General features: G+C 39.4%; 1 protein-coding gene across 2 annotated transcripts; it reads right to left on the minus strand.

The window, feature by feature from the left end:
* LOC581276 (pyruvate dehydrogenase phosphatase regulatory subunit, mitochondrial) lies at nt 1–24,608 on the minus strand. 2 transcript variants are annotated; one of them, XM_781287.5, is made up of 18 exons: nt 24,508–24,608; nt 21,339–21,385; nt 20,572–20,813; nt 19,925–20,058; nt 15,755–15,836; nt 14,635–14,798; nt 13,497–13,618; nt 12,151–12,268; nt 11,148–11,300; nt 8,192–8,316; nt 7,277–7,469; nt 6,353–6,514; nt 5,038–5,174; nt 3,651–3,799; nt 2,852–3,059; nt 2,296–2,385; nt 1,413–1,595; nt 1–1,011 (listed from the first exon to the last, which is right to left on the minus strand). In XM_781287.5, the coding sequence occupies exons 3-18, from the start codon at nt 20,811–20,813 to the stop codon at nt 661–663; spliced, it is 2,613 nt and encodes an 870-aa protein (XP_786380.2). In that variant the 5' UTR covers nt 21,339–21,385; nt 24,508–24,608; the 3' UTR covers nt 1–660. The 2 variants fall into 2 exon arrangements, with proteins under 2 accessions (XP_786380.2, XP_030831374.1); XM_030975514.1 differs by having other exon boundaries at nt 20,572–20,899.
* Nucleotides 24,609–25,819: the final 1,211 nt, after the last annotated feature.

Genomic DNA, 25,819 nt, shown 5'->3' on the forward strand with positions numbered 1-25,819 from the left:
ACGGACGGACGTACGGACGGACAACCAGAAAACATAATGCCTCTGGCTACTTCGTAACAGAGGCATAAAAAAGAATCTCTGCCACATTTAGGAAAGTCTAAACCGTCATCAGCAAAAGTCTAAAACGAATTTGGATTCTTCGTAGAGTAACTGATTATCCTGAGTGAAGAATCATCTTCTGTTTGCTGGACTTGGAGTAGGAAGCGAATATCACATTAACAGAGGATTGCAGATAAAAACAGGCTTTAAAATATCTCAAAACTTCATAATGTTCAATTCAATCCCCACAAAATGTCCACATCATAATTCTGTTTTGAGAAACTGCGTAGCTGCATCAAAAGTGGCAGCTCTGTTGGTGTTTATTGTACATTCTTAGAAAGTAGATACTATATGGGCAAAAATCATGTTAAGTCAGAAATCATTTTTTTAGAGAGAACATTTTTATTTGTTATTTGAAACAAAGTATTGCCATTGTTCTTTCTGGTTAATGACTATGTTAGGATTGACATTATATATGAAAGCATTACTTTGCCCCATTTTCACACATATTCCTTAACATCCTGTAATGTTAATACTGATTGTTGAATAATAGCTTGAATAAATGTTAACCTTCCTACTTCATGTAGCATTTAATTGAGGCAATGATTGTTATTCCTATTCTCAGCCTATAAGGGCATGTCTTGTAGCCTGTTTGTGAGGGTACAACGTTGCTTTCGCCTTATACCGCTGACCCGCTACGTCCACCTCGTAGCTGGCTTTTGTGATGTATTCATGTGTCATGGGGTCAGAGTTTGTGACCCAGCCCAGACAGACAATCTTGCCAAGGCTGGGGCCATAGCCGCTCGACGTGACGAGACCGGTGTACTGACCGTTGCGATAGATTGGCTCGCCGCCGGCAGGCCAGTGGTGGTAGTCGGTGTCGTGGTCTTCCAACGTGAATTGAGTGAGGCGAAATCGGATCCCTGCCTTCTTGTGAGCCAGGAGAGCAGACTTGCCAATAAAGTCAATGTCCTGAGTTGTGGTGAGAGCAATAAAGCATCAAATAAATTAAAGAGAAGGAGAATCATGCATGTTTGGTTTAATAACTGATATCTGTATAACATATTGCAAGAGCTTGATGAATTTTGAGAAGGCATTATCATTATCGTTGTCAAAAAGCAAAAAAGGCACAAAGGCTGACGCTTAGATATGGGTAAATACTCGTAATCCTGTAAGAAATTTTGAGATGAGATGAGATGAATTATCTCCTTCCATTTATAAGATATTTGTTATTTCAGAATAGTACAATAGCGCTTTCCCCTTACATACAAAATTCAATAAACAGAGGCATACATTTTAAAGCAAGCACTGTCGTATACATACATCTACAAATTTGTTTCTTTAGAAAATAATGTACTTCAAAATTCACAAACCTTGTCAAACTTCACTCTGTGCTCCCTTCCAATCTCGTACGGGGTGTGCGTGTCGTTGAAATCATCCGCCCAGTAAGCAAAGAGCTTCTCTATCCTCAACCACCTGAGGGCGTAGTAGCCTACGTTGCGTATTCCGTACGACTTCCCGGCACTCATCAGCGAATTGTACACATTGATTGCCATCTGTATAGAAACAAGGTTATAGTCATTATTTACCGCTTGCAGCGACAGCCCAGTTGAAGAAAGGTTTATAAGATCAACCAGTCTCATTCTTATGAACCATCTAAAAAGTTGTCTTAAAGCCCGTCTGTACTAGTTTTGCCAGGAGGGATTAGACCACCCAGCGTGGTCACTAGCAGATGCCTTTCTCATCAGCTCGGCTTAGGCATTGTTTTTTATATCGAGGGAGCAAGTAGCTACAAGTAATACAGTGGGGCTTTAAGGTCCGCTAGATCAACACCTCACAAGACTGACAAGTCGGTCTTGCAGGCAATCTGGCGAATTTTCTGCAGGTTTCTGTTGGTCTTAAGGACCGTCAGCCCACCTTTTGGGCCATAGAACAACTACGATGTCCCAACCTCTTTCATGGTTAATGGTTTACAAAGAATCAGTCAGGACAGAGAATAGCATATGTTGTGTGTACCAAAATCATCTACCGAACTCAATAACAATATAGTTTCCCCACACATACCAATCTTTTGTGTCCCCCTATATTTTCTTGTTAACATACAACTAATATCAAACGAAATAGCACATTTGAACAGCATGCCAATACATTTCACACCAAAACCTAGCCTAGGCCCCACTTCAAATGTGGAATCAGTCTAGACTTGACCAACTCCTCATGTAAAGATATTTAAGATTCCCTATGTAGATAACATACCTCATTAGGAATGTAGAGTACACAGCCGTCTTCTCCTGCATGTGTGACCGATATGGCCCTCACAGCGTTGGCATATCCTATACTTATGTCCTGTAGGATTATAGATAAAAATTAAACATAATAATCATCATAACCTCAAAATACAGTTGATATTTGTTACTCTTTATCATTTTGACTTGCAGATATTTGAGTTTTGAACATGTAGTTTTAAATAATATTGTTTATCTGGAAAGCATACTTTCGTTTTTGTAAAATCATACATGAACCATGACATGACCGAAACTGCTTGATACAAATGTATTCATGACTCGACTGTATATGGTTGTAATCTGAATTGACTTGACTAGAAATCATTTGGCTAAGTTGTGTGAATTTATTAGATTCAACTTAAATTAAAAAAGACTTCCGTAACTAGTCTGACATAACTTTCACCAAGTACAGTGGTTGGCTGACACCACCAGGTTTACATGCAGAACTCAATGGACCTCTGTAGGACTAAGAATGCAATTCACTAGATCAACTAAATTCAGCTTAAAGAAACAAACTGATCATTTACCCGGACAGTAAACGGCTTCATATCTACAAGAGCAACGGATGTCGTGGTGAGCCTTTGTAACACACTTCTTGCCCTTGGTCCCAGTACATTGATTCCTGTGTAGTGGCTCGTTACATCCCTGAGTTGTACGGAACCGTCCGATGGTAAGTGCTTGGAGATCCATTTGAATCCTCGTCTCAGCTGCTGGGTGGGGGAGATGATAAAGTACCTTGAGAGATAGGAAATAAAAGGAAAACATTATTCAAATACAGAAAACAACAAAGGATGTGACAACAATTCAAAATATAGTAAAGAGACCTCTTCATGCCACTGTATTCACAGTATAAAAGGAATAATTGCATAGAAACCCCAAATCAACCCCAAGTCAGCCCTTTGTAATTGAAATGACTGAGCAAAGATTTCCACTTTGATACCAATAGTCCACATAATGTTTTGCAGTATGTCTATGTATGTATTTACCATTCAGCTATTACATTTATTTACCACCAATGTAAGTACAGTGGTAAATTACACATTGAAGCATAACTTTAGACGTAAATAAGAGGTCTAACTTGTGTTTACATGGGATATTTTAATGTACAGTATGATTTTTGTTATCTTATTTTTACAGAAGGAAATATTCACTTAATTTCAACAAATGAAAACAAAATAATGGAAGAACCTTAGCTCACAACAGTGATTTGAGTATCTTAGCACTTAGCACTTCAATTACAACCAAAATGAGCTACCGTATGACATTACTCTAACTATTAAACAAACAATTAATGGGAATATATAATGAATAAGAAGTGCTTTTTACTTGTTTTCTGATACTCTGGCGACACTGCAATCATTCTCGTATCCTCCCCTCTCATTGAGCATAGGTGTGTGTGCTACTGATCCTATGGCCATGTCCATCTCATTGGGGCATAGCTTCTGTAGTAGGGCACATGCCTCAGGACCATCAGACTGTAAGGAATCATCAACAAAATATTTACAAATTACGATATCATTCTTCATTAAAAAAGTATGGAATTGTGAACAGAGATATATCGTGTACTAGTATGAAGCATGTATGACCAGACTCAAGAACTGCAATCGTGTGTTGTGGATCCCATAATAATGATAATCTGGATTTATACAGCGCTTAATACGGAATAACGTCTCTAAGAGCTTTACAGATATTATTACTAATACCCCGGACATCAGACTCTTTCACGCACAATGTGCACCATCTCCACTTCCTGGGGAGCATTCCTACCATATGGTCAGCGTAAGGGCATAGGCAATTACTAACACAATGGCTTTTGTCATCCTACCGGGTCCCCATTTCACTCTTGGGTATTGAGTGGCAAATGTAGATTAATGCCTTGCCAAAGGACATTAGTGCCATGTCAGGGATCGAACCATGACCTTTGAAATTCAAGTCAAGTGCTTAAACTACTCAACTACGACACTTCGGATGTCCATCTCATTGGGACACAGCTTCTGAAGTAGAGTACATGCCTCAGGACCATCGGACTGCAAGGAATCATCAACAAAAACCTGTGAGACATCATTCTTAAGTATGGTGAATAAATTAGAATGTATCAAAGAATCAACAACAGAGAGAGTCATCTACAGAGAGGCATTTTTTCTTGGTATAAAGCATCATAATCATAGAGTGTGGCTGCATGTGCTTCTGATGCTATACGCATATCCATCTCATTGGGACTATAACTAGTATAACTAGATGAAACTTTGATCGCGCGCAGTTGAATATGATGCCTCCACCATGGAGCAATTTTACAAACCAAAACAGAAGCGAGCTATTTTTGCATACATAATGAGCCATGTGACCTTTGACCTTGGATCTCATGACCCCAAAATCTAAATCAGCTCATTGGCTCTGCAAGATACATACATGACTCAAGTTTGGCCGGAATCCGTCAATCGGTTCTTGAGATAACGCGATCACGAGAACGGGACGTACGGACGGACAACCTGAAAACATAATGCCTCCCGGCTACTTCGTAACGAAGGCATAAAAATGTGATTACCAATATATATATAATCATTCAATTTTAAAAACCATGTTAAACAATCAAGTAATTACTACGTCTAATACTCAGCTTCATCTGTCGAAATGAGGACAAATCCCTCTCTAACATGCCTATTATAATGAAATAAATAAATAGACAGGAGTATCTCAAACACTTTGTGATTACCTCTAGCTCAAACTTGCTGAATGATGACATGTCCATAAGGCAGACACTCTCCCGACACGCCCAGTACTCCTCGCTCACGTAGTCAAACCAAGCAGGCTTTCCAAAGCTACCTTTCTGAAGATCATCATACAAAGCCTCTGCAAAAAATTAAAAACAGTCATACTAACAATGCATCAGTCCCATCACAAAACAGACCATAAACTGATCAATAAATGACTAAATCTTGACTATTAATAATGAATTTTTTGTTTGTTTTGAGTCAAATGTCGGTCTTGTGGTGTATCTGCACTGGGGTACAATGGAGGAATATAAATAATGTTTTTCAGTCCAATTATGCCACAGATATTTCAACTTCGATTCCATTATTTTTACATGTGTAAAATAAAATGAAACATGAAAACTTATTGACAAAATTGACAAAAGAAGACCTTCGATTCCAAATTCAGTAGCTGTACCGTTTTTCTTATCGATTTGAAATTTAATGAAGACTTGACTTGGATTCACCTTTTCAGTTTTTAATTTAAACTTTACTTGAACTGCAAATCATTGTATATTTCACATTCCTCCTTGTTTACAAATTTCTGACCAAGAAATATCTTCCTTGTTGATTTCTTGTAGATTTCTTCTATCCTGCAATTTACAGATTCTCCGTTTGTATGTTACACACTTGCTAGAGTAAATTACCTGAAAGTATTTCCTGTGTAATGTACAACATGCAAATGAAAGATACAAAGAACCTGTGAACTTATTTTGACCTACTATTCTTTAAAAATTGCTGGAGTTAATGATGATGTAATAATAAGAACTTTCATCTTCATTGGCAGGTTTTGATATTTCTGCAGGAGATTGTTTTTAGCAAAATAGGCAATATCAATTATGATAATCTATTTAATGCCTGATATATCATATATCAGGATATGATTGAAATCTTGTGATTGTCATGAACGTCTGGGTGGTGAAAGTAAATTGAAATACAGACTGAAAGTGTATTTTCAATAAGCTTTATTCAAATACAGTCAAACCTGTCTATAGCCACTGCCCAAGGGAAACACAAAAAGTGGTCTTTGTTACCTTAAGTACATGTTTCAATGAGAAACTATTTTCAAGGGAAAAAATAATGTGGTCTTTGTAGACAGGTGGTCTTTGTAGACAGGTGGTCACTAAAGCAGGTTTGGCTGTATAATCTTATGTCAATGACTTCTTGCCACCATTCATGACAACATTAACGTAAAATAACTTCATTAATAACTAATCATAACATAAAAAAGGAGACCCATTTAAATATCTACATTCCTCCTTCTTCCAAATTGCTGACCTTGATTAGCTGGGTTCATGAAGTAGACAGGTCTCTCCACTCCACCCTTCTCAGCAAACACTGCTCCGGCCTGCCTCTGCGCCCCAAAGAGCGGGGAGCAACGTAGCATGCGCCCCGTCTCAAAGTTAACATCCCCGGGGTAGGGATTGTGGTAGGCATTTCCTGCAATTGAACAGAAACAGTGGTGTAATGTTTTGTAAGTATGTTTCTGAATACTTATGGTTCAATTCACAATGAGTATTTCAGTGATATCCCATAATTATGATGTCTATTTCCTGGAATTGAAATGAACTGCACAGCCTTTTCCTCAGTATTATCTTATTCTTTTAATGCAACCTTCTTAAAATTGTGATGATTTTAAATGTTATGTTGCAATTATTTTGTCTGTATTTATGTACATGTATATCACCTGTAAATGTCCGAAGTCAAATTTTATGAATGTTTTACATGACAAATTATCTTGAATCTTGAAAATAAGTGGAAATTGTTTTATGTTTCAAAGAAATGTCGTCAATTTTAAAGTTAGCATCCCCAGATTTGGAAGTATGATCTTTCCATGGACCTTTGGAATGCGAGGTGATGAAGAAGGTGTTTTGTTATGCATTTAAAATTGTGTAAGGTAGATTACTGGTAGCTAAATGCTGTGTCATACAGAGAAACATCAAGAATGCAAATCAATAATTGTTGGTGATATCATTAAATTAAAAGTGTAATTTGACATATCTGGGTGATAGTTTCAGTACTATCGAGTTTAGTAAAGGTAACAGAAGTATCTAACAACTCCATATCCTAATAATACAGTTCCATATCTTTGTAATAAGTCACGATCATCAACAACAAACAATGCATATTGAGTTATGGATGCGTTTTTACGCACCAGTATGTCTCACTGAGCTACTTAAAAATAATTGGGTTCAGACGTACCCTCTGTTTCTGTGACTCTATCCCTCAGGAAGGCCTTGTTATTGTGGTACTCTGTGAAGCGCCGCACATCCATACACCACGTGTTGAGGGAGGCGTGGCCTTTGACGATCCATTCTGCCATGACCCTTCCCAGACCTCCGCTGTAGACGATGCCCTGTGAACTCATACCAGCCATCACAAAGTAGTTGTCGATCTATGAGGAGCAATACATTAAAGAATGATACAGAGTAATTTTAAGTTGGTGAATGAAACATCATAAGATTATGGTAAATGATGTGTTCACGTAAACTTTTTTATAATTATTTTAAATGGTTTGTTAATGTCAACTTTGTATAATCATTCTAACGTATGTATTATTTCAAATTGTAGTATTCATATTGTTGTCCTAGATCTTTATCTGGTACTGAGGGTTGAGGGTTTGATCCCGGCCAGGCACTCCCATCTTTAGGCAAGACATTAATCCACATTTGCCACTCTCATTCCAGGGGTTAATGGGTACCCGGTAAGATTCATATCTTTAAATGCACCGTGTGTTGATTACACCTGACAGCTAAAGCCAGGACAAGTCAAGATAGTATTATTATTAGTACTAATATCTTTGGTGCAGTCAGTAATATACAGGATAGGATATCTTGGACTTGCCCTATAATAAATTAAAACAAGCAAACAAACAAACAAACAAACATGATATAGATGCTGCTTAGAAGTATCGGCTTGCATGGTAATGTAGATATACAGTAGGCTTACGGTTGCGCCAGGTGAGGACTACACACACACTCAAGAAAGAAAGAAAGATTTCCAACAGTCCTTTCCAGGACTCCCCAATCCTCCCCCTCTCTCTCGCACATGGCGCAACCGCAAACCTACTGTATAAACATGATTTAGTTTAACAGTTCTTGATGAACCCTGATTTACCTCAGGTGCAGGTCCAAAGAGGGGAAGCCCATCGGGTGTGAAGCTTTCGGGTCCATTGAAGAGCTGCTGTACTTCAGCCTTCTCAGCTCCCTCCACTCGTTTCAGAAAGCCTTGCAGATGTGGAGCTGGTTATAGTGAAAAATGAAATGAAATTCAAACAAATATACAATCAAACCTGTCTACAGCAACCACCCAAGGGAAACACAAAAAGTGATCTTTGTAGACAGGTTCCTTTAGTACCTGTTACAATGAGAAACCATTTTCAAGTGAAAAAAAAATGTGCTTGTTGTAGACAGGTGGTCTTTGTAGACAGGTGGTCACTAAAACAGGTTTGACTGTATAACTTTCATATGGAGTAATGGTACACCAGAAACAGAAGCTACAATAGGCATATTAGGCCTGAGTCATGTCGGGATTTTCATAAACCGGGCCCCGACGGCGTTGCACCGGTCGGGACCCGGTGTCCCGAAATCAGCTCGAAGGATTTGTCAGTTGCCTCTATAAAAAGCGCATATCATCAGTATGTCCCTTAAAAGTGACATTTTCATCAGTCAAATAAATCAACACATGCATACCTCGGCACAGATTGGTATATTCTTCCATTTGACATTATATTTATCCATGATTGGCGATGTTTAGTGCCATTATCGTGCCTCTAAAAGTAAAAAAACTCGAGCAAAAATATAAAGACTACAATCGAGCCGCCATTTTGATTTATGCAGGTTGAATAAATCTGGTCAAAAAAATATGAATGTTAGAATAATAAAACGGCTTTCTAAAAAATTCTTCTGTACAATATACCGATCATATAATATTTTAAAGACAAAAATAAATATTTATCTCTTATTTTAAACATCGCATGCTTTTTTTAAAAGCTGAAAATTACTTGGTAATCACAAGAAGTTTCGATACGAATAGCTGTTGCAAGGCAAGTTCAGACTAGTCTCGGAAAAATGCGCAGTGCTCCTCGTTATCTGTAATGCGTGCCAGAACGAACCCAAACAAAGACGTAATCGTAACGAGAAAAAAAATCATTAAAAACTACCAGAGCACAATTGGAAAGATATACTGCTCAAAATTACCATAATCAGATACATAACTTGGACAAAGAATTCAATAATCGCCCAAGAAATGCCACAGAAATTGTGATAATCGAGGAGTAACTGGGTACATTTTTATCGCAAGGGGCCTGCTGCAAATACTCGAATCCTTTGTTATACTGCTTTTTACCGTAGAGGGCGGTATTTGCCTCGTGTTCAATTTAAACACGTTTAGATATATTGCAGCAGGCCCTTCCGATAATGATTGTACCTATAGTAACTCATTAAATATCACTATTTATGTGGCTTTTCTTGGACAACTATTGTATTCTTCCTCCAAGTTATGTATCTGCTTACGATAATTTTGAGTAGTTGTCTTTCCAATTGTGCTCTCGTAGTTTTTAATGATTTTTTTCTCGTTACGATCACGTCTTTGTTTGGGTTCGTTCTGGCACGCATTATAGCTAACAAGAAGCACTGCGCATTTTTCCGAGACTAGTCTGAACTTGCATTGCAACAGCTATCCGTATCGAAACTTCTTGTGATTACCAAGTCATTTTCAGCTTTTAAAAGAAGCATGCGGTGTTCAAAATCAAAGAAAAAATATATATCTTTTCTTTTAAAAATTATTCGATCGGTATGTTGTAAAGAAGTACTTTTTAGAAAGTCGTTTTATTATTCAAACATTAATGTTTCTTTCAACCTGATTTATTAATTCTGCCGAGAGACCCGGCCAGTACAGTAGCTAGCTAGCAGCTGGCAACAACAACCCCATGGGGCGAACTGCTTTGCAACCCATATTTATATCAGCAGTTCGGATTGATTCTGGATGAGCTAGAATACGATTGGTAACAATTATATACTTAAGTTTTAGGGTGGATTGATATTAGTGGTGTGCAAAACTGCAATTTCTTACATATTTCATTATTTTTTTCGGAGCGCCGGTTCTCAAAAAACGAAACCGGGACCCGACGGCAACGGTCGGGTCCCGGTGTGATCGACCGTACCGACTCAAGCCTAGGGCATATATTAAGTATAATGTAAGCAGCTTCAATTCATCCACATTTTCAAAAGCTGGAGACAGTGAAACTTGTTATTGTAGGCACCTCTTTATAAAGGCCATCTATCTGTAGTGGTCACTTATAATAGCCTACCTAGGAGGTAATCTATACAGTAGAATCTTTCTAGAAAGGCCACCTTTTTATAGTGGCTACCTTTCATTTGCTTCAACTATTGCATCTTTTAATCAATATTAAGTTATTACATAATGTAAATATGACAAGAGTATTTTTCTGCCATAATCTAAACAGGTGTATTTTCATTAAACAGAGGATATATAAGTAGTAGTTTGCATTCCAACTGATGGTGCATTCAGCATACAACTCACCAAAAGGATCTTAGTCCTCAGGCATGGACAAGAATTACGACTTCTCAAGCATGCTTAACAAAAATATGGGCTTGCCTTTCTTGGCATAAACAAGAATTTATTTTCCAAAAGAAGGTCGTAAGAGCTATTAATTGTTAAATTGACTCAGATTCTGAAACAAAATCCTGGATTTAGCTCATGCTGCAATGACAATTATAAACCTTTAGGTCAGTCAGGAATCCCATGACTTTTACAAGCCATCTGTCTGATTATTTTTGCGTTTTCTGAAACGGTTTTCATAACATTACAGTCTATTGGGTAAACGAGTATGATAAAGCCGGGCACCCAAAGATTTTTACATTTTTGAGGCACTTTTTGATCATTTTGAAGCACAATTTTTTTAGGGCTTCAATATTACACAATATCACAGATACTGATAACACGTAGGGCCGTGCATCTCAGATTTAACATTGTTAAACGATGCCTTTAATGGCAGTAACAGGCTCTTTGCGGGCAACCGATGATAAAGTATTCAATCATCAAAACTCACCAAAATGATCCCAATCCTCTGGCATGGATAAGAATTCTGACTTCTCTGGAATGCCGTCAAAGAAGAGAGGCTTGCCTTTCTTGGCGAACATCCCAGCCAGGAAGCCTCCACCCCAGTCTATCAAGTAGTTTCCAACATCGGTATCTCTTACATCTACAACAAAGAAACAAAGTAATGGGAGGATGACATTTCAAGACGAGAAACAAGTAATAACCTTTTTTTTAAATAACTGTCAATGCACCTTTACAAACAATTTTTTTATCAAAGAGGAGGTACGATGGATCAGTGGAAGACAGTGGTCTCGTAAGCGGGTGGTCCAAGGTTAGAAACTATTTGAAGAGCTAGTGCCCTTTGGTAAGGCATCAATCCCCATTACCAACTCCCTCGGACAAGACTTAAAGCTGCTGGTCGCCTGGCTGCTTACTTACAAGCATACAAATGCTTTCTTAGCAGTCGGGTGAAACAAAATTATAAACAAACAAATTAAAATAAGATTTCCACACTTTTGTTGTTTGACGTAATCTATTAGTGATTGATCCATAATCATGGTAATTCTCCATGACATCTACACCTCAAAAACTTCTCCCTACAACAAATATCTTTAGAAAATACTCATCAAATGCGAATTAGATATGCTCAGACAAATTGAAGACCCCAGTAAAAATGTTTTAAAAAATATGCACCCCATAGAGCCATTTCATTTCATGGAAATAACAATAATTATAATATGGATATTTAAATAGCGCCGATATCCAACAGGCTCTGACGCTCATGGCGCTTTACACATATTACCGTGTTTATAGCCGAGCTGCCAAAGTAAGTAGCGTTCAAGCATATTAGGTACCCATTTACACCTGGGTGGAGAGATTAACATCTTGACAAAGGACATAAGTGCCGCGGCGGGACTTGAACCCCGTACCTTGAGATATGCAGTCGGGTGACTTATCCACTAGACCACAACACCTCTACAAAGAAAGAATTATAACTGGAAGTTGGTACTCACATGGGTATTTCTGCGGCTCCACACCAGGAATTGGTTTGGTGATCATGTACTGATGCTCTACACTGTGCAGTGGAACCCTTACAATGGGATCACTCTTCAAACCTATATCTCTTGCCCACTGGTGATGAAATACAAAGAAGATTTAAATTCAGCTTGTTAAAGGTACTATGTCCCTTTTGCAGCCAACCTCAAATGCTGTAGAACTTTGCAGGAATTATGAATATGTCATGTATGTCCTATCTGTGAAATTTAAACGTTAGCAGTGTTCTCATATTCAAATTATGCAAGGAAACCCGTTTACTTGCTAGACTTCACTGTCAGACACTATTGAGTGACTGACTGGCTTTTTTTCTTCTTTGGTAATAACATACATGAAAAGAGTTGTAAAGGGTACATGAGCATTTGTCTACATCAATATCCCACTTCTTGTGGTTGCCAAGATTAAACTGATTGAATCTTTGCGAAGCATAAAACTTATGACCATTCGGTACAATTGTCTGAAAATCAAGACTATTACTTTTGGGCTCTACAGCCCTAAAGTCGATTTGACAACTAATAGTCGTTATTTTCCCACTTGAAGACATTTTCAAGCCCCACCTTTTTTAGGGAAGTTCTAAATTAGTATTATCTTTTAAATGCAGTTGGAATTTAACTTTTTCATTTTGTGGGCCTGCAAATGGGACATAGTACCTTTAAATAGAGAATAAAATGCAAATAATACAGTGAAACCTGCTTTAGTGACCACCTGTCTACAAAGACCACGTTTTGTGTTTCTCTTGGGCAGTCGCTATAGACAGGTTTGACTGTAATAGCAAATAATCAAATGCTAAATTGTGACGAACTCCAAAAGCCCTGTAACTTTCAATTTGGTTATCTTGAATGGGAAACAATATCTTTCCATTATGCCTCCTCCTTGATCCATTACCTTCAAAGAAGAATCACCATTTTTATTGCAATCATAATGGCATTGGACTGTAAAGGGGAGAGCATTGAAGCCTCCTATAGCAAACAGCACCCATTTTGGAACCCTCAATACAAGCCTGTGGCAACTTGTGGGCAGCGTCATAGCTTTGTCTGACCTAACAACATGTAAAATGTTTATTTAAATAAATGAAAGATTTTTTTTACCTGCCTTCTGACAAGGTATTGTTACATTACTAAACGATTGTTAGAGCTTTGTCTGACCGTGCAACAACTAGTGAAAATGTGAAAATGAAAGGATGTTCTTCATCCTTCATTCTCCACAATTAACAGGAGTATTGTCAAATTTTCATTGTCAGAGCTATGTCTGGTCTAGCAACAATTACTGGAAAATGTGGCAAATAATAAAATGTTCTTTACAATACCTGCCCTCCACAGTTGACAAAGTATTCACACTTGACGGTACCATGTGACGTCTCGACAGCCGACACTCGACCATTCTCACTCCTGATCTTGTTAACTTGTACACCCTCAACGATGTTGACACCTGAAAGAATAAAAATATTGGTGTGTTCTGCAAGGTTCTGGAATCATCAAAATGATAAGAAATTGGCCCAGTCTTTGTAAAGTAACAAGCACTGTACACAGAAAGATGTATATGGGACTACACAAACATGTGGCATAAAAATCTGTCCTGATTTTTATGATGTTACATGCCATATTTAGAATATTAAGGCATTTGAAGAGCCATGCTTTTCAGGGAACATTTTTTATCTGATGTTCTTCCTTACTTGCATATTACAATGATAACGCTCACAAATTATTTTTCACCTCCTCCCAGAACTCAACCTTCTCTTTAAACAGGGCCTCAGAGTTCATATTGCAACACGTAAAATGCAATGTTGAGTTGATGGAGAGGGTATGATAAATCTTTTGTTCACAGGAGCCTATTTTGATTTCCTATCAGACAAAAGGAATGTTACCTCAGGTTGGTTTTATCCTGCGAGCTAATTTTAAGTTTTCTTGTGCTCATTTTGACAACACCAGGGCCCCATTTTCACAAAACTTGTCATCAGTGACAAATGACAATTTCTGTTACAAGCTAGGAAAATCCTTGCTTCTGATTGGTTATCAGCGGATTTGTCACAGATTTTTGTGATTAGTCATTGAAAAAAGGCTTTGCAAAACGGTCCAAAAACTCAACCAGTCTCTGTTTCATTGTAATTTTACTACTGTAGTATTACTGATATATGTGTGCAAGTTCCAGCTTTTTGGAAATTTTGTTTCCTGTACATTACCAAATATCAATGACATTATGAATATACAGACACTGAAAAGTATCCTAATCCTTGTTATTTGATCTGACCCAATCTATGGTCAAGTTATGAACATGATATTATCAAGCCAACATATTACACAGCAGGTATTTTCTAGCACAGAAGCAATTGTACTTTCAAGTAGTCATCAAGTCCTCTAACAAGTAGACAATACTGTTCACTGACCAAAAAAAAAAATCAGATTTTTTTTTTCTTTCTCTAAATGCAAGAACAAGTAGTTCCTTACCATTTGACCTTGAGGCTTTAGCCAAAGCCATGACTGTGTTAGAAGCATCTGTTCTGCCATCCTTAGGTGAATAAATGCCACCTACAAGGTCGGTAGTTCTAAGATACGGAACCAACTTCTCAATCTCTGAAGGCGTCACTATTTCGCATTCGGTTCCAATCTCTCTGAGTACAAACAAAAGGAAGGAGGAATGTATTATGTTGAGAAAGTTAGTAGGGCCAGAGACACAGAAAAAGAAAGAGAAACAGAAGGGAGAAAAAGCACGATAATCAAAGGAGTACATGCAGAATAAGGTTTATTTGTGTAAAATCCACATCTTCTTATTTCAAGATAATTTTACAAAAATATATGCATTCTTAATTTTCATTCAGATTCAAAGTGAACCTACATCAGACTGGAGTATAATAATGATATTAATAATTTAGTAACATTTATATAGCACTTAGTACTAATGTTTCTAAGTGCTGTAGTATTATTACCCCGGCATTAGCCGAGCTACCCTGATATCGCGCTCTGGCATTCAAGGGATATCTTCCTACCAGGCACCCATTTACATCACCAGGATGGAGGGTGGCAAATGCAGATTTATGCCTCTCCAATGCATAGAAGGCCATACTGTTATAGGAAAAAAATTAAAAATATGATTTGAAGGATGACATGACTGCTGCTTGTTGATTGATTGATATCCATTAAAAGTGAAGTAAGTCAAACATGGATACAAGGACCATGGTGGTGTTTCACAAAGACTAAGATGGACTTTAAGTTGGACTTAACTATGGCAGGCCATTCATGCCACTGTTTGCTCTCACCATTTACTGGCAATGGTCTCTCAAGGGAGGTATAAATCATGGTCACACCTCTACAGAATTGAGCTTCTTTGATAGTTTATTATTAAAGGATAAATATTATCTAAAGATCATAATTGAAAGACCAATAGTGAGAGCAACCAGTTGCATAAATGGCCTGTCATATTTGAGTCCAACTTAAAGTCGATCTTAGTCTTGGTGAAACACCCCCCCCCCCCCCCCCATATCTCCTTTGACATGGCCGATGGCCAAAAGATTTGTTGTTTACATCCATCGCGCCCAGCCTTTTTAAGACTAATCAGGCAACAACTTACCTTTCCCTTGCCTGCAACCTCTTAAAGGAGGTCAGGCGATCCTGGGTCTGGGCAACCGAAACTGAGCCTGTTACTCGAAAGCCTGTTAACAGAAGAAAGAAAAATTGTCATCATGCCGAGAAAATGTTGGTATGGTGTTGTATGATGCAGAATTACATATGCATTTATGTTTTTAAAAAAAGGTACAAGCATGCATTTGTGTTTGTATTTACAGGGAGCACTGATAACCTCTTGATATCTGAAACATGATGCAGCTTTGAGATCCCACTTTAGATTATAATACCATTTATTGTTTATTGAAGGCCTTCCCCTGCTATACTTTTAAATCTTACATTTGAATTGTTTATTTCTGTATGCACTTGTTGGACACACTTTTGGTAAAAGGCCCGGTCCCACTGGCCGATGGACACAAAACGTATGCATAAAGGACACTGCGGACGAGCAAAAATTCGGGGGTGGCTCCATCCATTTTCATCCGCTCTAGAAATGGACAAGATTTGCGAAAATTTGCGAAAACAGAACGGAAAAGAACGGACGTGGGTAGTATGTAGCAGGGATAATTGCGAAACGGACGCACAGCGAAAAGAGCGGATGAAGCGGTTGCATCACGTACGCCTAACGGAAACAAAGGGGATGCCGAGCGGATGTATATCGGATGCAAACCGTTCACTGCGCATGCGGGGGGTATGAATTGCGTCCACTCCATGGATATAAAGGGATGCAGCACGCACGCAGTCAGCATAAAGCGGAAAGACGTGCTGGCGGCTACATCAATACATCTCTACTACCTCTTTTATCAACACCATGGTGCATCAGTCAGGCAAGAAAAGGAAGTCCGTGCCTACTCGTTCAAGCCCTGGCAAGGTGAAGAAGGCCAGAACCAGCACCCCACCCCCTGACACTGACTCTGATAGTGAAGCTGCTGCTGCTGTCATGGACCAGCCCCAAGGCCCTCAAGCCCCTCAAAGCCCTGCTGCTGAAGGCCCTGATGAAGCCCCTGATGAAGCCCCTGAAGGCCATGATGTTCAAGCCAGAGGGAGGAAGAGGCAAGGGAAGAAGAAGGGAGAGAGGAAACAGTACATTGTTTCCGAAAAGCATGGGGACGATGTGCTGGAATGGCTGAGGGAGAACGAGTACCTCTGGAGAAAGGGCCAGACTGTATCGGGACACCAAGAAGAAGTAGGCAGCTTGGAGATACAAGGCAGAGAGCCTGGGGTACACTGCAGAAGTACTCCTTGGATGGTGGAAGCACATGCACTCCTGGTATGGGAAGCTACACCTCAAGAAATCCGGGCAGGCCGCCGTCAAGCTCACTGACCGGGAGAAGTACGTCATGGCCAAGTGCAGTTTCCTGGAGGGTGAGATCCGCCACCAAGGAACAGCCCCTCTGAGACCCCTCTCCCTCAGCCAGCCCACAGACAACCAGGCATCTTCAAGCCAGGAGCCCTCGACAGCTGCACTCCCCATGGTGCCGAACTCGGAGGATCCTGTGGAGGATGACGCCCTGCTGTCACAAATGGAGAAACAAGCGGCAGCCACCAGAAGCCAACCCACCCCCACCTCAACCACCAGATCCAGAGGACGCAGGCAGAGAGGCAGATTGGAGTGCCAGGACGATAGTGTGCTGTTGGAGATCAGGGACACAATGAAGACCAGCACAGAACTTCTCTCTCAGCTGGTCGACTTGGACAGAGCATCCTCGGCCCGGAAGCCCTTCATCACCTACGTGAACCAGACCCTGAGGGACCTGCCCGAGGCAGAGTACCAGGTGATGAAGCAGAAGCTCACATCACTTTTCCACAACCCTCAAGGCCCAGCTGAAGCTCATCCTACCCAGTCCAGGTCTGCTCCTCCACTCCAGGCGACGTCACAGCCCTTCCACGGCAACCTTGGCGTCCTGACCACACTACCACCTGCTGTACCCTCGAGGCCAAGCACCCAAATGCCGTGTCAGAAAAGCACTCAAGCCACAGCCACAGTCACTGCCTTACACCTCACAGCTGAGACCATGGACATGACTCAGAGTGACTCAGAATAGTTTGAGAGACTGAGTTGTGAACACTTGTTGTGAACTAGTCTAGTCTTAAAATTGGTTGTACATGCTCTTATCACAAGTAAGCTTGATTATTGTAACGGGTTGCTGTTTGGAATGCCTGATTCTCTGATAGCTAAGTTACAAAGAGTCCAAAATGCATGTGCAAGACTTGTCTATCGTCGGTCGAAATTCACTTCAACCGCAACTCTTCTGAGAGAACTCCACTGGTTGCCAGTCCGTCAAAGAATCTCATTCAAAATATTGTTAATTGTCTATAAATCATTGAGTGGTCAAGCCCCTAATTACATCAAAGAATTACTTCAACTCAAAGTCCAATCACACAGTCGTAGCCTGCGCAGTTCCACAGATAAATTATTGTTTCAGATTCCCCATGGCAAAACTAAAGTAACTCTTGGGGACCGTGCTTTTGCTATTGCTGCCCCCAAACTATGGAATAGCTTGCCAATAGAAATACGAAGCACTCCATCTCTCAATGTTTTTAAATCCAATTTAAAAACTTATTTGTTCAACTGAGTGATCTTATTTTGTAGAATTTAGTCAAAAGGAGCTCTTAACCAGCGCAGCTGAATATATTTTGTATAAAAGCTGCGCTATATAAATTTATTATTATTATTATTGTGAGCATCATTGTTTACTTCTAAAAATGTTTTGTTTACTTAATAAAGTGTTGGTAAAAACTTTGAATATAGGTTAAAACTTTGCATTTTTTTTGTTTACTTAATAAAGTGTTGATAAAAACTTTGAAATACTTGTTGTGAACACTTGTGAGCAGCATTGTTTACTTATAAAAAAGTTTTGTTTACTTAATAAAGTGTTGGTAAAAACTTTGAAATACTTGTTGTGAACACTTGTGAGCAGCATTGTTTACTTATAAAAAAGTTTTGTTTACTTAATAAAGTGTAGGTAAAAACTTTGAAACACTTGTTGTGAACACTTGTGAGCAGCATTGTTTACTTATAAAATTGTTTTGTTATTTAATAAAGTGTTGGTAAAAACTTTGAAAAAATGGTTAAAACTTTGCATTTTGTTTTGTTTACTTAATAAAGAGTTGGTAAAAACTTTCAAACATGGTGGCATCCTCGTGAAGTGATGGAATGCACGAGGGTCTTCATTCCTCAGCTCCACCATCAACTGGTCACACAGTCCAAACTCCATTCTTCTCACGATCCATCCTCAGACCGACACAGCTCTTGGACGTCTCCTTCTTCCGTCTAAAACTTGATACAGTCTGAACAGGTTGTGGTTCTGCTGTTGAATGAGTGCAGCTATCATATGGACTCTTTGATCATCCATGGTGGAGAACAATTGATGATGTTGAAGACCAAGACCAAGGGTGATGAGGTCTGTACACCATGGCTGCTCGACTCATACTGAGATCCAGATGATTTTCTCCCCTTTTTCATACAAAATATCGGTTGTCCGCTAGGTGTCCTTCTACATACTCTAGACATACTCCAGACATCCTAAAAATATGAGATACATCCCAGATACAAACGCTTTGTCCGTTTTGAATACTTTATATACGAGATGCATACGCTTACATCCTTTCTATTTCCGTGCTACTAACGATGTATAGACGTTCCATGTACCTTATCTTTCCTCCCTCTTTCCGTTTTCAGCTGCAGCGGATGTGAGTTGCGAGGATGCCCAGAGGATGCAGAGAGGAAACAGCGGACGTTTAACGGATGATAACGGACATAGAACGTTTGGTGCTCATATTTGTCGCGGACTTACATCGTACACGGCAGAAAGTTCATCCGTCCTAAAAGTTTTGTGCAGCTCAAAACTTTTTGCGCGGATGAAATCACAGTGGACGGATGCTTGATGGATAGAGCATATGAAACATGTATGCAATGAGTACACAACGGATGCATAGCGTTTTTGTCCCATTTCATTTTAATTAACTACTTTAGTAAAGAAAAAATTTCAGCTTTTCAGGCACCTCATCTTGCAATATTTGTACTGGGGGGTGTTTCTCAAAACTTGTCATCAGTGACAAATGTTATATAAGCTACTGAAATCCTTGCTTTTGATTGGTTATCAGCAAATTTGTCACTGATTTTTGTCATTTGTCATTGAAAAAAGGCTTTGTGAAACTGGTGTGGATAGCATACCTGTATCAATATCTGTTTCTTCCTTGAGACTTTCATAGAGTTCAGCGCTCCATCTGGACACCTGGCCCAGCACTGACTGGCCCTTCAACAAACCCACTAGCCCCACAGAATGCCATGTTGTACCGCATGTCAAACTAGAGAAAACCCACACCAAAAAAAAGGGGGGAAGCAATGTTAAAGCTCTATCGCACTAGTTTGGCCAGGAGGGATAAGACCTCCTTGCATAATCACTGACAGGGGGTTATCTTATCAAATAAGCTCTCAATTAACACAAGAAAAGAGGATCATGGGGGACCAATGTCACTGATTAGGCACTGCTTGCTATATAGAAGGTGTAAGTAGGTATAAGAGGTGCCATGGGGATTTAAGAATATTCAGGTTTTCACATTTTAAACATATTTAGTTCATTCCTATCAAAACGAATATCACATCACTATTTAGGTAGAGAGGAAGGTGGAAAGGTTCCTAAAAATCCTGAGGCTCGTAGAGAGGGTCACCAAAACAAGAAAATCTTGAAAATAAAGTGTTATCAGGAAGGGGGATGAAGGAAAATACATCTAAGATGTACACAACACACTTTATTGTATAGACAGTTTTTGTATTCATTTGCATTTGCAATAAAAAAATTAAATAAATAAAATTCTCACTTTCCTTGCTCCAGAAGAAGGACATCATTCCATCCAAGTTTGGCAAGGTGATAGGCAATGGAGGTCCCAGCGATACCCCCACCACAAATCACTACCTTGGCTCTATCCGGCAAGTCCACTGATGTAGGAGCTCGGGCGCCGGCAAGACGGGTGACAGAAGGGTGGATGAGACGATGTGATACACTCCATATGGGTACTAGCCTCTGGAGGGAGGTAGCCCCTCCCTTTAGGAGAACTTGCATCTTTGTACAAAATCAAAGAGATTAAATGTCAGTCAAACAAGCATTAACCCATTGTCTACGGGAGCTGGGTGGTCCGTGTGTTAAGTCTATGGGAATGAAAACATTCAGTACTCATGGGGTTAATGAGTCAAAACACATATGGGTCTAAAGTTCAACATCACATGCTACAGATTTATTAGATACAGAAGACCAGCCAGATACTGCCATGATCTGTACAAGCGATAAAGTGGTGCCTGTGTAGACTATGACGCAAGTACAAACGGTATGTCAATAGAGGCAGGAAAAACTAATAAACAGCAATGACCACAACAAAAACATAAAACAGCTACAAGAAGTTTCATGATATTCTCCCCCCCCCCCTTTTCTTTCAAGAGTGATTTAAACAAAACATACACAAACTGAATTCTCATTTTCAAGACACTACATAATATTGAATTCATTTTCCTTGAAAACTTTTTAATTATTTTTTTCCCTAACAATTCATTTATTATCAACTACAGGAGAATAAATTAGAAAAAATAGTACCTTTATCGCAGCTAGTCACCGACTCACGACGTTTTTCACATCTGATTCTGTAATAGAAAGTAAGCCAGTTAGTACATGTACAGTATGTAGAAGGGACCGGATATTAAAAAAGCTTTCTGTATTAAATAGATGAACAAAAGCAAGAATGTACATGTATGTTTCTTTTTTTATCTACAGTCATGAGGTCAAGGCCACGATATGAAAAAGAAAAAAATGATAATAATATTTCATCAATTGAATCAATTGCAATGGAATTTACTGTAGAGATACTTATCATTGTACTAAAGTCAACACATTCATTTTGACAAAGCGACTGGTGATCCGAGACAAGTTTGCCCCAGGGTCTGGCACAAAAAATAAGGTATCTGGGCCGAGTCACATATTTTCCTGTTCATGACATAACAGTAATGCATTTTCCTTCAGGCACGCGAGGTCGTGAGTGCAGTAACTTCATTGCTCTTCTTATTTCCTTTGTGATTTTTGTTTAAACTCACTAGCCTATCTCCCTGCACAAATATAGGCTAACATTGTATTACAGTACAAAGTTCATCTCCATTATGTATCAAGGCCTTGAAAAGAAAAGAAATGTTCCAGATATAACTGCCACAAAATCTTATCTTATCCCCCCCCCCCCCCACCTCACTCCCTTTTCTATTATTGTACTGCCATTTGGTATTGTCCTAGAGCCAATTGATTTCTTAATTCAAATAATGGCCCACCTTGCCATTTTGGTTTGTGCAAAATACATTTATTTTTTCAAAGGGGAGGTCTACAAATATTTTCCTTTTTTCTTTCATTCTTCTTCTACTAGATCTGTATGAATCCCTAGCTAATTCTTCAAACTTAAGGGGGACACCTTTTGTCTATCTGTACATCATAAATACTATTATTTAAAGGTAAAGACCATTATTGGAAACGCCCCAATTTCAAAAAATTAATTGGAAGCTCTCATAACCAATCATGTGAAAGAATATGTTTTGACTAATACATGATGATAACAAATTTGCCGGGAAACCGCCTACTAATTCATATATTTGGTAAATTTGTTTCTCTCATGGTCTGTGAGAGATATAGGGTAGTCCCATATACATCTTTCTGTGTATAGTGCTTGTAACTTTATGAAGAATGGGCCAAATTTCTTATCATTTGGATGATTCCAGAACCTTGCAGATGCTAGATGCTAGATGATCAACCTTTTCTGATCGATTCCACAACGTTTCTTTCACAATGCAATGGCATGACCATAACTGGTCTTTACCTTTAAGCCAGCAATTCTTGAAATTTAAATTGAAACTTTAAACTCTCAGCTCATACAATTATTGAATATTCAATATATGTAATTCACTATTCATGTAGGAAGTCAACCTACTTCACAGTTTCATAGCCGTCTGGTGTGAGAGATCAACCTATTCCTGGCCTGGCTCATAGTCATACACAGACAAAGTATGGTCATAACATAAGCCATTCAACTTAGTCATTCATTCAAGTCCGAATGGAATTAAATAACCACGTACCCCCGCCCCCCCCCCCCCCCCACGTAGAACTTTGCGCATTGAGCGCTGTACCATGAGTTTACGCGCTCCCATTAGCTGATCCACTTGAGTGACTTCAAATTTAAGTGAGACGTGAGAGAGGGCCTACTTAACTTAAGCTCAACTTAAGTAGGGTGTCTGATCGCGCACTCGTTTTGTCTGCCAAAACCCTTCCCATAGACATTGCACGCATCCCTATGTTGTCTACGTGCATTGCAAAATTGGTCAACGTTTTTTTTTTTTTAATTGAGATTCAAACCTTTATAATTTGTGATCCTGAAGGCGATACTCAATAAATGGTGTCATATGAAAGAGCAGAATAATCTAATATTTCCAATGGGGTGCCATTTTGGATTTCTAAAAATATCTTGGTCCAAACAGCGATTAAAATGTTGTTTGCATCCTACAATGTAGCTCTGATATTTGCTATTTTTAAGAACCGAAAAGTAGTCCCATTTGTAAGAATTATATTTTTTCGCTAGCTCTAAGGAATCACAAGTTATTACAGTTTGAAAATACCCTCCCCCTTATTTTCCGGATCAGCTAATTAGGGAGACGTGCACTCCGCTCAGTCCAAAACATGGTGACAACGCGTAAGAAATGCACATTCATATTTGGACCGCATACGTGTATTAGGCGAACAAACCCGGAAGTGAATGCACGTTATAGACATTGGAGGTAGAGCTTGCCGATCGTGCTCAAACCAGGAAGTGGATGCACGTTGTAGACAACATGCTCAAGTTGCGCATTCAGCTAAGCTACATGCGTACGCTAGCTATGCATACGCTTGCATATTGCGCGATGGAGCTGTTTAACTCTGCGTGTACGTCTTTTTGTTCGATTCTGACCAAAATGCTATGAATATTGCCGAGTTTTTGAGGGGCTGTATCTTTTAAATAGAAACATCGGTGAGTCTCGAAATTTAAAAAGTATTATTCTGATTACATTTTTTATTCAAATATCCAACAAAAATGGTGAAAAACGATCCCAAATTGAAAATTTGTTCAGACACCCAAACTTAAGTTCAATGGCAATGTGAATGTCAATAAGTAATTATTAAGTCACACCAAGGATATTTAGACATGTCAAGCTTTCTCCTCGCACCAATACATTGAGTGAATGGAAGCCAGTGATAGCTAATAAGAAGGGCTCTTGTAATTGTCGGCACTAATTTAGTAAAATGAGGCTGCAATTCGCCGAGATCAGATGAACGTTATGTGCATGCGTTAAATGTAAGCTAGAAGACAGTTCTTCAGTTCTTCTTTTTCTTCCAGTGTACAGGTAAGTGCTGCCACCAGCAGTGGAGCAGCGAAGCAGTTTCCAGGCTAGGAACTTTTATGACTCGACTACCTCAACTGATTAAACTGAAGAACTATAGCTGTAAATAGTCAAACTTGACCGAACGAACGCCAAACCGAACGTAACAACAAATAACCACTGCCGAACACCGACGAGGTCGCAAATACGTCTACGTAACACGCATTATTATTAATCATACATGTACATCGCCAAACACCTATAATGATTGTAGCAACTGTCTGTGAAGAAATGATCATAGAATACATAGATCTAAATAAACATCGACGGTATACCGCTAGAATCGCGGTAATGGTTCAAAATGAAATTGTAATACTTACAATAATACAAGAATGTAAAGATTTTAGCAAAAACTGTCATGTATCAGTGAGCCTTTCATCACAATTCAACGTTCCTCTCTTCGTAGCTGCGTAGACTTCAAACGCTGCATGCCCTGCTCGAGATTCGCTGAAGCTGACGATGCCTATATAGCCTGGCGCTGACCTAGTGCATAGTATAGGAGTACATGGGATGATGGACAGCGTTTCATGAAACCGTCACAAGTACAAGCAGTGGAGGATTCAGGGGGGTACCGGGGGCACGCCCCCCCCCCCCTCCCTCCCCCGGTAAAGAAGGGGAAGGGGGAAAAGAAAAAGGGATAAAAGGAGAAAAAGGGGGAGAAAAGAAAGAAAGGAAAGAGAGAAAGAAGAAGAAAAGAGGCAGGAGAGAAAAGGGGAGAGGAGAAAAAGGAGAGAGAAAGGAAAAACGGCGGCAGGGAACAAAAGGGGAAGAGAGAAGGGGAAAAGAAAGAAAGGAGGATGATATTATAAAAAGGTGTTTTTATTACCGGGAAAGGGACGGGGGCACGCAATGTTGCAGTGTGCATAATGGGGTCCTTCCTTGTCAGGCGTGTAACCCCCCGGCTCCCCCCCCCCCCCCAAAAAAAAAAAAAGTACAAGAAGAACAACTCTATTTCTCGCTTTCCATCTCGTCTAAAAAAATCTCAATCTCTCATCCATCCCTCTCTCATCCCTCTCTCTTTCATCCACCCCTCTCTCACTCTCATACATATATATCCCTCTTAGTGTGGGCTGTTGGGGATATTTTGGTGCAGATTCTTCTAAAAGCACCAAATTTGGCCCAGAGGTAGATTATACCATACTTTTACGATTTCTGCCGGACGCCAAGAAGGGCGCTCTCTGGGACTGCCATATTGGGCAAATCCAAAATGGCCGCCATCTGAGTTAAAGGTCAAGCGTAGTTCCAAAAGGAGCGCTTGTATGATAATAGTTTATATTTTTATAGGGTTTTGGGGGGTCAGAGAATCTGATTATGATGTTCATTCATTGATTCGGGGTCTCCTTGGGGCTGCCTTACTATAATGGTCAAATCCAAATGGCCGCCATCTGAGTTACAGGTCAAGTGTAGTTATGACAGGAAATGGGCTAGTATGATAAAAGTTTATATATTTCTGGAGTTTTCTGGGTCAGAGAATCTGATTATGATGTTCTTTCATCGATTTAGAATCTGATTATGATGTTCTTTCATCGATTTGAGGTCTCCATGGGGCTGCCATACTGGTCATATTGGTCAATTCCAAAATAGCCACCATCTGATAGTCAGGCGCGGATCCAGGGGGGGGGGCGAGCGGGC

Source organism: Strongylocentrotus purpuratus, unplaced genomic scaffold (genome assembly GCF_000002235.5).
Source record: "Strongylocentrotus purpuratus isolate Spur 01 unplaced genomic scaffold, Spur_5.0 spur5_scaffold_8, whole genome shotgun sequence".
Classification (NCBI taxonomy): Eukaryota; Metazoa; Echinodermata; class Echinoidea; order Camarodonta; family Strongylocentrotidae; genus Strongylocentrotus; species Strongylocentrotus purpuratus.

What these genes read in the sequence shown, in the direction of transcription:
- LOC581276 (XM_781287.5), bottom strand. Translation starts at nt 20,813, where the DNA reads ATGCAAGTTCTCCTAAAGGGAGGGGCTACCTCCCTCCAGAGGCTAGTA. An exon ending in GGAGCCGCAGAAATACCCAT is followed by an intron (nt 11,301 to 12,150) that starts GTGAGTACCAAC and finishes TCTTTGTTGTAG; the next exon opens with ATGTAAGAGATACCGATGTT. An exon ending in TCAGCAAGTTTGAGCTAGAG is followed by an intron (nt 3,800 to 5,037) that starts GTAATCACAAAG and finishes GATTCCTTACAG; the next exon opens with TCTGATGGTCCTGAGGCATG.